We start from the raw sequence: 13,413 nt of genomic DNA, 5'->3' as shown, positions 1-13,413 counted from the left end.
ACCTGTGGACGCACCAGATGGGTAATTGTATCCATGGCAAACGAAGGGGAGAGGGCTGTGATGTTCTGGAGCAGAATGCCCCAAGGTGGTAATACTTTTTTTTTTTTTTTGCTTGTTGGCATCTACTAGGCATGTAGACCCCAGATGTCATAAAACGAAATACAGATTCCAAGGGAAGTTCTATACGTCAATAACACAGTCTCTTCTTAAATCCCTTCTTCCTTGCTCTCTCCCATTCTTTGCCTGGAATTTGATTTCTATGAGGTTTTTGCTATCAGTAACTGTGGAAGCCATTCCTAGCTATTTCTTTGCCCCTCATCCCTTCAGCTCCAGCCGCAGGCCTTATTGCTGCTAGAGTGTGCCAGCTTGACCTCTCTTCAGGGCCTTTGTACAGGCCCCCCCTGCCTGTACTGCGGTCCCCACATGTCTGCCTGGCTCCCTCACTCCCTGCAGGTACTTGTTCAGAAGTCTCCTTCTCGGAGCGGTCTTCCCTAAGTATTGATGTTTAGAATTATATTGCTTAGTCCTCTTTGCAAATTTTTCTCCATTGCACATTTTTTTTGAATTTTATTTTATTTTTTTTATACAGCAGGTTCTTACTAGTTATCCATTTTATACACATTAGTATTTATATGTCAATCCCAATCTCCCAATTCATCACACCACCACCACCACCACCCCGCCGCTTTCCCCCCTTGGTGTCCATACGTTTGTTCTCTACATCTGTGTCTCTATTTCTGCCCTGCAAACCGGTTCATCTGTGCTATTTTTCTAGGTTCCACGTATATGCGTTAATATACAATATTTGTCTTTCTCTTTCTGACTTACTTCACTCTGTATGACAGTCTCTAGATCCATTGCACTTTTTAAACAACATGTTATATGTATTTATTTTATATTGTCTGCCTTCCTCCTCTCCTCCCGTTAGGATGTAGGCTCCAGAAGGGCAGACATTTTTATCTGTTTTGTCTGTGGTGTGTTCAGGGCCTGGAACAGCGCCTGGCACAGAGGCGGTACTCACATGTTTGTTGACTACTCAGATGGAGACTAAAAAAGTGTGAGAACTAATGTTCCTGACTTGCTCTTCCTTTAGCCTCCACCTTAAAACAGTTGTACATCTGCAAAACCTTTCTAGAGGTGGAGAAATAGAACCGTTTGCAAAATCGGTTGCAGATTCAACCATATTACACCTTTTGCAGACTCCAGGCTGGATGTAAATTAGATTTCAGCTCTGCTCCCTTTATGAAAAGTGTTTTTTAAAGTATAAGCTCCTGGGAATTCCCTGGTGGTCCAGTGGTTAGGACTCGGTGCTTTCACTGCTGGGGCCCCAGGTTGGATCCTTGGTCAGGGAACTAAGATCCCACAGGCCGTGTGGTGAGGCCAAAATAATTTTTTTAAATTAAGTATAAGTTCAAGTTAAATAGATTCATACTCATTCCAGCATACTTAATTGTTTTGAAGCAGAGAAATAAAGTGTCTTTCCAACAATTTAACTCACAAATATTTACGAAGCACCTACCATAGGCTAGGCTCCCTATGCTAGGCCTTGTAGGAAATACAGAGGGAAGAAAGTAAGTCCCAGTTCTTTTTTTTTTTTAAAGCTTTTTTTTTTGTATTTATTTAGTTTTGGCTGCATCGGGTCTTAGTTGTGGCATGTGGGGCGGGATCTTTTTGTTGCGGTGCACAGGCTTCTCTCTAGTTGTGGTGCGCGGGCTCAGTAGTTGCGGTGTGCAGGCTTAGTTGCCCTGCAGTATGTGGGATCTTAGTTCCCCAACCAGGGATGGAACCTGTGTCCCCTGCATTGGAAGGCGGATTCTTAACCACTGAACCACCAGGGAAGTCCTGTCCCAGTTCTTAAGTACCTTAGGATTGAGAAGAGGGTAGGAGGTGAACAAAGACAAAGAGAATAGAAGGCAGAATATGGCAGCTGTTGTTCTGGGGATAGAATTTGTGCTTCTGCTTTACCCTGGCTCTTGTCTTCATAAGAACCAAGACTTCTATGATTATCTTATGTCCAACCTCAGAGGTTTCCACTGTGCTGCCTCCCTACCCACACAGGAAGGGAAAGGGGTGGGAAATAAAAGGTCAAAGCAGTGCAGAGGGACACTGGGACCCTTACGCTCTGCCCAGGCCTGGGGGAGACCAGCCTCCATCTTGCCCAGCACCGCAGCTGACATGCAGGATACAACCTCCAGGGAGGGCCCACGGGGCAGGGGTGCCTGCTCTGAGCCCTGGGGTAATATCCCAGGGATATTTCTGGCTCCCACATATCTCTCCCTTCTCCACTGCACTAAAAACTTCATCAGTTAGTTGTTGCCAATATAGGATAACTCCCAAGGAGGGAATTATCATACTCCTTTTGTATGCAGTAGGTACTCCACAGATATCTGTAGATAAATGGGCTTACATCACAGGAACCTCCTGGCGACTCAGTGATGCCATGGCAGGCCTGTGCAGTGATGTATTCTGGGGTAGAAGATGTTTCCCGTCATGCCCCCTGTCATGTCACCTGGGCACCCACCTCCGCATCCCCATGTCAACCCCTCCCTTCCCGCCTGCACGTGTATTCCAGGGTTTCCACACTTACCAGAGGATGATTGGCTGTGAGTTACTGGAGGATGGAAACACCACGGGGTTTCTCCAATATGCATATGACGGACAGGATTTCATTATCTTCAGTAAAAATACCCTCTCCTGGATGGCTATGGATAATGTGGCTCACATCACCAAGCAGGCATGGGAGGCCAGTCAGCATGAGCTACAATATCAAAAGAATTGGCTGGAAGAAGAATGTATTGCCTGGTTAAAGAGATTTCTGGAGTATGGGAAAGGTACCCTACAAAGGACAGGTAAAGAGGAGGGAGAACACCTTGTCCCCATATCCTCAGAACCCATGGTTTTATACATAACTTCCTCTCATCTAAGTTATAGCGACCCTATTCTGAAATCCATTTTGTTACTATCATGGTCTGTAACTCTCCATGAAAACTTTCCCTAGTTATTTGACAACGTTCAGCAGTTCTCGTGGGCTCTAGAGCGCAGGCTCAGTAGTTACGGCACATGGGCTTAGTTGCTCTACTGCATGTGGGATCTTCCTGGATCAGGGCTCGAACCTGTGTCCCCTGCATTGGCAGGCGGATTCTTAACCACTGCACCACCAGATAAGCCCCAACCATCTTAATTTTAATGGGTGCAGGTAACAGAAAACTACTCAAACTGGCTTTAGCACAAAGAATTTGTTGTTGTTGGCAAACCAGGGTTCTGGGTCATTCTTGGTTTTAGATGTTTCCTGCAAAGAAGAAAATTAATTGGGAAATGCAGTTGCTGAGTTCTAATACTGTGTACTCAGTACATAAGATACTTCTCTTTAACTTGAACTTCTTCTTCCTAGAGCCCCCACTGGTCAGAGTAAATCACAAAGAAATTTTCCAGAGATTGCAACTCTTTACTGCAGAGCTCACGGCTTTTACCCCCCAGAAATTTCCACGATCTGGATAAAAAAATGGGGAAGAAATTGTCCAAGAAATGGATTATGGAGACCTTCCTCCCGGTGGGGATGGGACCTATCAGACATGGGTGTCAGTTGAGCTGGATCCTCAGAGCAGCGACCTTTACTCCTGTCATGTGGAGCACGGCGGTGTCCACGTGGTTCTTCAGGGTTCCCAGGGTAGAGACGGGGTTGTGGCTGTCTGGGGAGTGAGACTGAGGAAAGGGGGTGAGCAGGAAGCATGGATCACTGCGCGCTTTAGAATGGGTCTGTTCAATCAGAGGTTCTCTCACTTTTTGGTCTCAAGCCTCCTTTATACTCTTAAAAAAATTATTGAGTAACCCAAAGAGCTTTTGTTTATTTAGGTTATATCTGTTTCTATTTACTGTACTACAAACTAAAAATTAAAAAAAAATTAAACACTAGAAAACACAAGCACATATTCCATTTGCTATCAGAGTGATGATGTCATTTCATATCATGTGGCCTCTAGAAAACTCCACCGTGCCCATGTGAGAGATGGAGGTTTAAAAAAAGCCGGGGGGGAGATCATGAATTAGATCTCATGGACACCTTGATTGGGTCTTGAGGACCCTTGGGGCATTCGGACCATACTTTGGGAGCTGCTGTTCCTCTGTTTTAGGCTATTCTCCACAGAGCTGTGAAGTAAGAAGTGACAGTACGAAAAATAGTGTCGGGCTTCCTGATGATTGCAGGTACAAAAGTTCCCAAACGTTAACACAGAAGAGGAGGAGTACTTGTGGATTTTCCCTCATTTGCTTTGCTTTTAGAATCAGAAACTATGCTTCTGGCAATGAAAGCTGTTGGGTTCATTGTCCCCACCACTGTCCTGTCTGGAGTTGGTGTCGTAGCCTGGCAAAGGAAGCCCTGAGGTGAGAGGCCTGTGGAAGGATCCTAGGAGTTGGCAGACTGTCTCTCCACAGCTCCAATGAGTTTTATTTTCTGCACCTGCCACTCTAAGCTCCATTTAGAAATGGGTTGGGCCTCACTTTGCAATCACAGGCCCTAGAACACCCCTCTCACCATATAGGGAACACACACCATGGATGATGCTTGTAAGGAGACTGGTCTGTTCCATAGGCGGTGCCTGACATCGACAAAGTAGCACAGCTCCTGTCCAGGTGGACAGTCCTCCTAGAAGTTGGGTCAGAGAAGATACAGTGACATTGGTTTGTCTTTTTCCAAGTGATATTGTTATGATTAATTACTATCAACTTTTGAGGGAATTTTGTCCTTGGTTTCAAAACTTCCGTAAGTTTTCCCATTTTGACAAACATTATTCTGCTTCAATCATATGGAAGTCACTTTTCTTCTAAACTCATCTTTCAACCCATGAAACGTGGAAGAGATACCTTTGGAAAATGGAATTCAGGGTAAGAAAAAGGGGAAGGAGAAATGGGAGAGATATAGGCTCTTAGTACCTTGGGGAAAAAACTTCATTCGTTCAGTAAACATGTCTTAAATGCCTACCATGTTCTAAGCACTGTATTAAATGCTGGGATGTAGCAATGCAGAAGACAGACATGATCCCTCTTAGAGAGCTTACAGTCTAGTTTTGTAAGGTCATTCCCCACCTCTGGCCTCACTAGGTGCTCAAGTTGATCACAGCATAATATTGATGAGTCCTGGATAATGGGTTTGAAGCCAGTGTGGGCCAGGAATTTGGCTTTGTTTCATAGCCACAGACTTAAACCTCGATTCAGGTGATACCATGCAAAGCATGTTATTAGTTCAAAGTAAAACCAACCCTCTACTAGAAAATTAACTCAGAGTTAATGAGCCATTATGTTTTCTTTAGAAAGTATAGCACCAATCCCAATCCAGCAAGTGATAGCTGCTGAAGCAAAAAAAAAAATTTTTTTTCTTTTTATACAGTGACACACCTCTCTCAAGAACGATACGCACCGTGTGTTCCTGCTTTTTATCTTGCGGAGTTTGTGAATTTGAGTTAAAGTTTGTCAAGTACTAAGAGAATCTTGACCAAGTAGACTAAAAATGTCAATGCCAGCTTCTCAGTCTTTGCTGAACATTGCATAATTTATTTTTGAGCTGTAAGGAAAAATGCACATATCTGACTAAAAACTTTTCCTTTCAGAGCAAAATGGAGTTGTCTACCTTCCTACACCAGATCACTGACGGGAGATGGCTATTTTCCAGCTGTCTTTCCTCTAGGAACCATGGTCTCCTCTGTCCCATATGGACTCCAAGTCCAGCACTCAAAGCTCTTGACCACACCCACAACAGACATGGACATTATAGGATTAATTATTTATGGCAGACAGATAGGAGCTACAAAATGTTATTTGTTCTTTGGCTCCAAAAAGACTATCAGCTATCAGGCTCTTTGGATGGACTCCTTCATTACATTTCCCCTAAATGTGGCTGCTCTCATGGCACAACACTTCTTTACGTCCCATTTGTCAACAATGGTTTGCGGGTAGGTTAGAGAATCTCAGGGCTGGGAGAAAACTTCAATCCAGGGCCGGAAATGTCTTCTCCAATGCCTTTGCCTTGAGCATCTAGCCTCCGCTTGAATTCCACCAGTGAACGTCACCTCACTACGTCACAAAAGGCCTTTCTCTTCTTTCATGAGAGTGTTGACTAGGCAAAAGCGGTGGGTGCCATGACTGTGACCCTACAGACAGGTTGGACCACCCCGTGAGAGCAGTCAGCCAGTCTCTACAATGGCCTGTGCACTGGTGGGATCATTTTACACCTTCCCTGGCCTGAGAGAAAGCAAAAGTGCCCTGTTCTTTTGCCAGGCAGCTCTGCCTGGTAGCTTGGCATCTTGGAAATATACCTGGTCAGATTTGTGGAGGTGATTTCATTCTGTCTTTTGTAAGAAAGTAAGTAAAATAAGTATCGGACATTATCACCTTTAGTAGAAATACAGAGACTTGAACCCAATTGCTATCTTTTAATGTAAAAATGATAGTGTGTCTCAGAAGAGCATCCAGTTCTAAGTTCTGTCCTTCCTCTACTGGCTTATTGTAGATGGGCCCAACTCATCTTTATACATGTGCTTTTTCTCCGTACATCTGCCCTGGGAATACATAAAAGCCCCACTGTGAGAATTAACATCCCCTTGATCCTCCTTACTCTTCCCAACCGCCTAAAATCCTCACCATCATTTACCTCTTGTCCTGCCCTCTGTAGCCACCGGTCCTTGGGTTGACCATCAGTTATACATTCATCTGTCCCACTTCACTGACTCTGTCTGACCGGACACGTCGGCTCTGATACTCGCTTCAGTGGCCCCAACTTTGACAACTGACTTTGAACATGTATGTCAGACTTGACCTTTGCTTTCCCTTGACCAATGCATTTGCCCTCTGGCTTTAATCATCACAGCCACAGGTACAGACCCTCTCAGCGTGCTAGGGCTATTCCTTGCTCCACTGTCCCCACCTCCTTCCATGGTTGAAGCTCCCACCCCGTGTCTCTTTGCTGGTGCCCGCTGAGTTGCATAAAAGAACAACTGTGTTTGTTTATTTTGCTTTTAGGGTTGCCATGGGCAATTGCCATACCATCTTTTAAGCAGTGTTGCACTGTGAGGAGAGCAGCTTTATTTCTGGAATGGTTTCTTCTTACAATTAGAATAGTTAGGACTTAAAATATTTTTGGATGGACCCTTACAGTGATTCAGATGTTGTATCTATATAAATGTCTTCTCCAACTGCCTGGTACTCTCATCAAACACATGAATGGTCAAAGCCTTTTTTGTGCTCCCAGGGCCTTGCCCTACACTTGTCCACATGGATGAAGAGGAGGAGGCAGAGGCAAGGGCAAGGATGTGGTGATGAGACCTTCTGTAGTGCAATTGCAGCATCTCTGTTTCTCCCTCGGGGATTTTATAAAGAGAGTTATCATATAAATATAATATAAAGGGATGATTTTTCAATAATATGAACAATTTTGCACCTTCATTTTACAAGTAGCTCAAGATTACATTATTTCTTAATAATTTTAGACTTATTGCTTCATTAACTTGTGTTTGTTGCTTACAGATGCTTGGTAATTGGAAACTATGAAATATTTGATAATGTAACCTAAACATTAAAAACAAAGGGCTGTGCTATCCCCACAGCCATGTTTTGACTTTGGATTGTCTTTACTTAATATTTGGATGAAGAACACTGGATGAGAAATCTGTTCAACTCTCTTCTTCATCATATTTTTTTTTAACTCTATTGTCTATTTTCTTTTTAAGCACACACAGACCAAACTATAGTCTATTTAAATGGCAGTGTAACAGGGAGGGAAGAAAAGCAGTTTGAAGAGCAGGGTGAAAGTCAGGCAAAGTTTTCCTGGACCAGGCTCCTCTGTTGTAGGGGTGAGCTGTCCCATCGGAGGGCTGGCCTTCTCTGCCTCTTCCACTATTTTCAAGTTCTTCTGGGCCGTTCCTTATTTCTGAGGAACCATGTACTTGGTTTTTCCTCTTCTACTTTTTTTTTTTTTTAATAAATTTATTTATTTATTTTTGGCTGCGTTGGGTCTTTGTTGCCGCGAACAGCGGCTACTCTTCATTGCGGTGCACGGGCTTCTCATTGCAGTGGCTTCTCTTGTTGTGGAGCACAGGCTCTAGGTGTGCGGGCTTCAGTAGTTGTGGCACATGGGCTCAGTAGTTGTGCCTCGCAGGCTCAGTAGCTGCGGCGCACGGGCTTAGTTGCTCTGCGGCATGTGGGATCTTCCCGGACCAGGGCTCAAACCCACGTCCCCTGCACTGGCAGGCGGATTCTTAACCACTGTGCCACCAGGGGAGCCCTTCTGTCTACTTTTGACCTAAGAGGAGATTGTTCTCACAGTTGTGGCCATGAGGAATAGTCGTCCACTAGGGAAGCCAGTTGATCATTTTCTGGCAGGGTCCCTCTGAGAGGCCACACCTTATTTTGATTGCCCATGTCTGGAGTCTTTGCCTTAACATGTGCAGGTCAAGCATCCCCATGGGTGCATAAACTGGAGCGCCAATGTATTCATTTACTGTGAGAAGCACAATTGCCAAGTGGGTCAGATATTTGTCTCAGCTGGTCAGTACATCTTCCAGCAGCAGAGTCTACGTGAGAACAACTAATCACAGGCAGAGCTGTGTGTGGTGGTTCCACAACTGGTGCATGGGTTGGGGTGGCGGTGTGGGACAATTCTTGCTCTTTAGCTCCCCCTTTCCAGGATTAGCTGTTCTTTCACACACTATTCATTCACGAAACATTCTCCAGGGAGAGTGGGCAGCAGCGCTGGAGGGGTTCAGGGTCGCTTGTGTCCCAGCCCAGGTGTTTTCCACTTGACTGCACTGCCGTTCTCAGAGGAAGAGTCTCCACTGCCCTTCCTGAAATGTCTTCACCACCTCTCTTCCTTTGGACATTTGCCATCTTTTAGCCTTTGATCTCACTGTAACATCTCTACATCTCTCTTTCACTCTGGGCTCCCTCTCTCCAAAGTCCTTTTATCTTCTGGTTGTCCCAAACCCTGCAGGCTGTGTAACAAATCTCAAACCCTGGTGGTTTAAAACAACAACAATCGCTTTATTATCTTTCGTAGTTTCTGTGGGTTGGGGATTTGGGTAGGGCTTGGTTAGGCAGTTCTGGCTTGGGGTTTCAAGTCAAATAGTGGCTGGAATTAAAACAGTGCAGTACTGGAGGAGCTAGGGGTGGGGGGTGGTCAGGCATCTCTCTCTGTGTGGAGACTTGGGGGCTCTCCATGTGGTCTCTTTGTGTGGGTTAGATTGGGCTTCCTCACAGCATGGTGGCCTCAGCGCAGCAAGACCGCTTACATGGCAGCTAACTTCCCTCAGAGCAAGTATCCCAAGAGATCAGGGCAGAAGTGCATAGCATTCCTCTGACCTAGCCTTGGAAGTCACATAATGTCACCTTTGCCCTACTCTAAGTAGTCAAAGAAATCACAAAATCCTGTTCAGGTTCAAGGGGCGGGTACAAAGATCCCAACACTCAATGGGAAGATTGTCAAAGTCACGTTGTGAGAAGAACATGTGGGTGGGAGGTACTGTTGCGGCCATTTTTGGAAAGATAGAACCTGTCACAAGTGCCATGCCCCACCATCTGCTCCCCATTCCACCTTGTATTAGTGTCCTAGGGCTGCTGTAACAACGTACTGCAAACTGGGTGGCTTCTAGAACAACAAAAAGTTTTCATCTCACTGTTCTGGAGACCAGAAGTCCAAAATCAAGGTGTTGGCAGAGCTGTGCTCCCTCTGAAGGCTCTAGGGAAATATCTGTCCCAGGCTTCTCTCCTAGCTTCTGGTAGTTCCTTGGTTCGTGGCTGTATAACTCCAGTCTTCAGATGGTGTTCCCTTGTGTGTGTGTCTCTGTGTCCAATTTCCCTTTTTATAAGGACGCCAGTCATACTGGATTAGGGGTCCATGCTACTCCAGTAGGACCTCATCTTAACTGACTACATCTGCAACTACTCTATTTCCAAATAAGGCCACATTCTTACGTACTGGGGTTAGGACTTAAACTGGGGGTGTACACAATTCAACCCATAGCACACCTGTACCAAACCTCTGCAGGCTCCCCTCAATCCAGCAAAAGCTCCTTTTGCTCCAGGGAATCAGCTAGCTCTTAGGAAATCAAACTAATTAAATGAATTCTCCCTATAGTGAGATTGACTAGTAATCAGTCCACCTTACCTTAACTCTCCATGAGAAGAGTTAGGTCAAATGAATCTGGCGGAATTTTCGATGGTTCTGGGGGAATTGGGGCGACAGCAATCCTTTCTTTAAATCACACCACTTGGTTTTCTTCCATTTATAAGGCTCATCTCCCAACCTCTGCAGGACAAGGAAAGGTATTCTCGACCTCCAACTTTTAGCCCAGATGGTGAAGGCAGTTGCTCATTGATCTACTTGCCCAACAGCTCCTCCTCTAGAGCCTGAGGCTTCTCGCTGTCTTTGATTCTCATAAGAAGGTCACATTCTGCCAGAGGGGGGATGCTTGTGTCTTTCAGTAGGTTAAATATGCATTCAGACCCCTGGACATAAGATTTCTGGAAACACTCAGACCGTGGGCACCCCCTGCTGAGGAAGAAACCCAAACTGTGACTCCAGAGGAACTCACCAAGCTTTCACTGAGGCATCCTTCTCCTTCTCTCTTGCTTCCCCGTAGTTGGCTTGACTGAGTAAAAAGAACACCAAATACCGCCACATACATGAGTGACTTACCGTGTAGCTAGACAGACGCCATATCTGCCATTAAATGTATCTTTGTTGTAAATCTTGTTTGATTACAACACTAAACTCTGCCCATTTATTCTATTTCTGTGGGTTAGAACCGCAGCTAACCCATAAGGGATATTTGTGCAAATTAGAAAATTGTTCCCTTCCTCTGGGTGGACGCTGACTAAGGCCGGGTCGCAGGGCTTAGCCAGCAGAACATAGAGTGGATTTCTACCCTGTCTGCCCCCTTGGTGGGGTGTCCTTGTACAGAGCACAACTTTACATGACAGCTCTGGTCCTACCATTAGAAAATGGATGGATGGGGCTTCCCTGGTGGCGCAGTGGTTGAGAGTCCGCCTAACGATGCAGGGGACACGGGTTCGTGCCCCGGTCTGGGAAGATCCCACATGCCGCAGAGTGGCTGGGCCCGTGACCCATGGCCGCTGAGCCTGCGCGTCCAGAGCCTGTGCTCCGCAACGGGAGAGGCCACAACAGTGAGAGGCCCGCGTACTGCAAAAAAAAAAAGAAAATGGATGGAAATTGGCTGTAGACTAAGATGAATGAATTAGTTTGGAAGAGAGGGGTAATGATGGAAAAATACAGGTCAAGTCATTCAAAATGGTAGAATTAGAAGCCCTGTATGTGGATACAAACAGCTAAAATTATCTGAAAGGTTTTACATAATCCTATCATCGAATTTATTTATGGCGATCTATTTTTAAATTTCTATGTCATATTAGACAGTCTGTTTGCACAATGCCTTGTATGTAGTAGGAGCTCAGTAAATACTTCTTGAATGAACCAGTACAGTATTTTAATTAGCTAGTCCTCATGTACTGGTGCAAAAGAACAGTGTCATCTTACAGCTGAAGTCATAGAGGGGAAATATCCCACTCAGGATTGTATGACATCCGAGGGGCCCAGGATGAACACTCCAAGGATTCATCTGAATTCTTCAGAGGTTTCATCAGCGTTAACATTCTTTATTTCATACTTTACCTTGTTTATTGCCTTGTCTGTGAGCTTAGGGATCCCAAACATTCTAACCGCACTCCTCCTCCCTGACACACATATTAGGGACAAGGACAGATTTCAGAGGTTCTTACATGAGGCACCTTTTTCTGGAAGGCTTTGAGAAGAGGCACTGAGAAATGAGTTCTCAACCATCTTGGGGGCCCAAATATCAGATACTTAATATATATCTTTTTATTCTTAAGGCCAGTAGAGCTGTTATATAATCTGAATTTTCTTTTCTATCATCACTTGGGTATTTAGCTAATGAAAGTTCTTGGGAATTCCCTGGCAGTCCAGTGGTTAGTACTCGGTACTTCCACTGCAGAAGGCTCGGGTTTGATCCCTGGTTGGGGAAATAAGATCCCACAAGCCACGTGGCACAGCCAAAAAAGAGAGAGAGAGAGTTCTTGAAATACAAATCCTATCAGTTCTTACCCATGACCTATGAAGTATAGGAAAGTGCTTGTTCTAAGGAGAATTGATCATGTATTTGTTCTCCTTTCCCCCTTCCTCCCATTCAGTGTTAGTTGAACCCAACAGAAGCTTCTGCATTTGTTCCTTGGTGTGGGTTGGGTGTGAGAGAATGTTTGGGACCAGAAGGTCCTGAGTCGGTTGGAGCTGGACAGTTGGAGTGAGCAGCTGAGGGGCAGCTGGAAGGCTGGGTTGGCCTGGAGCCCTGGCAAGCCGAGGCCGGGGCTGAGGCAAGTGCCGTGGCAGCAGCCAGACCTGCGAAGAAGCAAAACAGGGGCCAGAGAGTGGCAACAACTAAGGAGAAAAACAACTTCTGAGAAAATAGCTTCTTTTTTTTTTTAATTTAATTTAATTTTTTTATACAGCAGGTTCTTATTAGTTATCTATTTTACACATATTAGTGTATATATGTCTATCCCAATCTCCCAATTCATCCAACTACCATCACCCCACCCCCGCTGCTTTCCCCCCTTGGTATCCACACGGTAGTTCTCTACAACTGTGTCTTTATTTCTGCCTTGCAAACCGATTCATCTGTACCATTTTTCTAGATTCCACATATATGCATTAATATACGATATTTGTTTTCTGAGAAAATAGCTTCTTAAATGGAAAAGAAATTCAGAGAACAGGAGGCTCCGAATGAAATGGGAAGCCACTAGAATGGAAAAGGAAGTGAAACCAAGGGAAAAATGAGATGTTTAACCCCAAGCTAAAGCAGTCTTTGCCTTTTTCCCTTTTTGAAGAATCAGGGTGGATTCTAAGGTGAATTTGTTAGCTGAACTGAGTAAAAGCTCTCTATTTTTTTAAAGCAACATGACAGGAGCCTAAATAGAGAATTCTGGGAATACCCGGAAAAGACACAAACTCTAAAAGGTGACAATTCCAGGAAAACCTGGAACAATAAAAAGTAAAACATTTGGAGTCCCATCACCTGCTGAAACACGACACCTTGATGTACTTAAAAGATCCCAACGCATACGCTGCATATTACACGACAGCTACAGATACACGGGCCTTGTGTGATCTACCACAGGAAGTTGCCAAACCGGATGTAACCCTCAGAGGCTGAGAACTTGGGCTGCCTGCCACCTGACTTAAAAAAAACTGAATTAGAAAAAAAAAAAAATGTCATGAAGAACCTAGGGGTAAGGCAGGAATAAAGACACAGACCTACTGGAAAATGGACTTGAGGATATGGGGAGGGGGAAGGGTAAGCTGTGACAAAGCGAGAGAGAGGCATGGACATATAT

At 44.8% G+C, this 13,413-nt stretch overlaps 1 protein-coding gene across 1 annotated transcript in view; it reads left to right on the top strand.

Annotated features, from left to right (window-relative positions):
• Positions 1-12,496, top strand: part of LOC111165710 (major histocompatibility complex class I-related protein 1) — a 29,533-nt gene extending 17,037 nt beyond the window's left edge. Inside the window, 5 exon segments of the mRNA XM_022556598.2 lie at positions 2,573-2,849; positions 3,392-3,424; positions 3,427-3,497; positions 3,499-3,667; positions 4,279-12,496. Of these exon segments, the coding sequence (XP_022412306.2) occupies positions 2,573-2,849; positions 3,392-3,424; positions 3,427-3,497; positions 3,499-3,667; positions 4,279-4,379 (651 nt within the window). The 3' untranslated portion in view covers positions 4,380-12,496.
• The last annotated feature ends 917 nt before the right edge of the window (positions 12,497-13,413 follow it).

Source organism: Delphinapterus leucas, chromosome 1 (genome assembly GCF_059928025.1).
Source record: "Delphinapterus leucas isolate spDelLeu-1000000601 "Yukka" chromosome 1, BTC_Dleu_Yukka2, whole genome shotgun sequence".
In the NCBI taxonomy this organism is placed as follows: Eukaryota; Metazoa; Chordata; class Mammalia; order Artiodactyla; family Monodontidae; genus Delphinapterus; species Delphinapterus leucas.
Note: the sequence above shows the minus strand (reverse complement) of the source record. Positions and strands in the feature narration are given on the sequence as shown.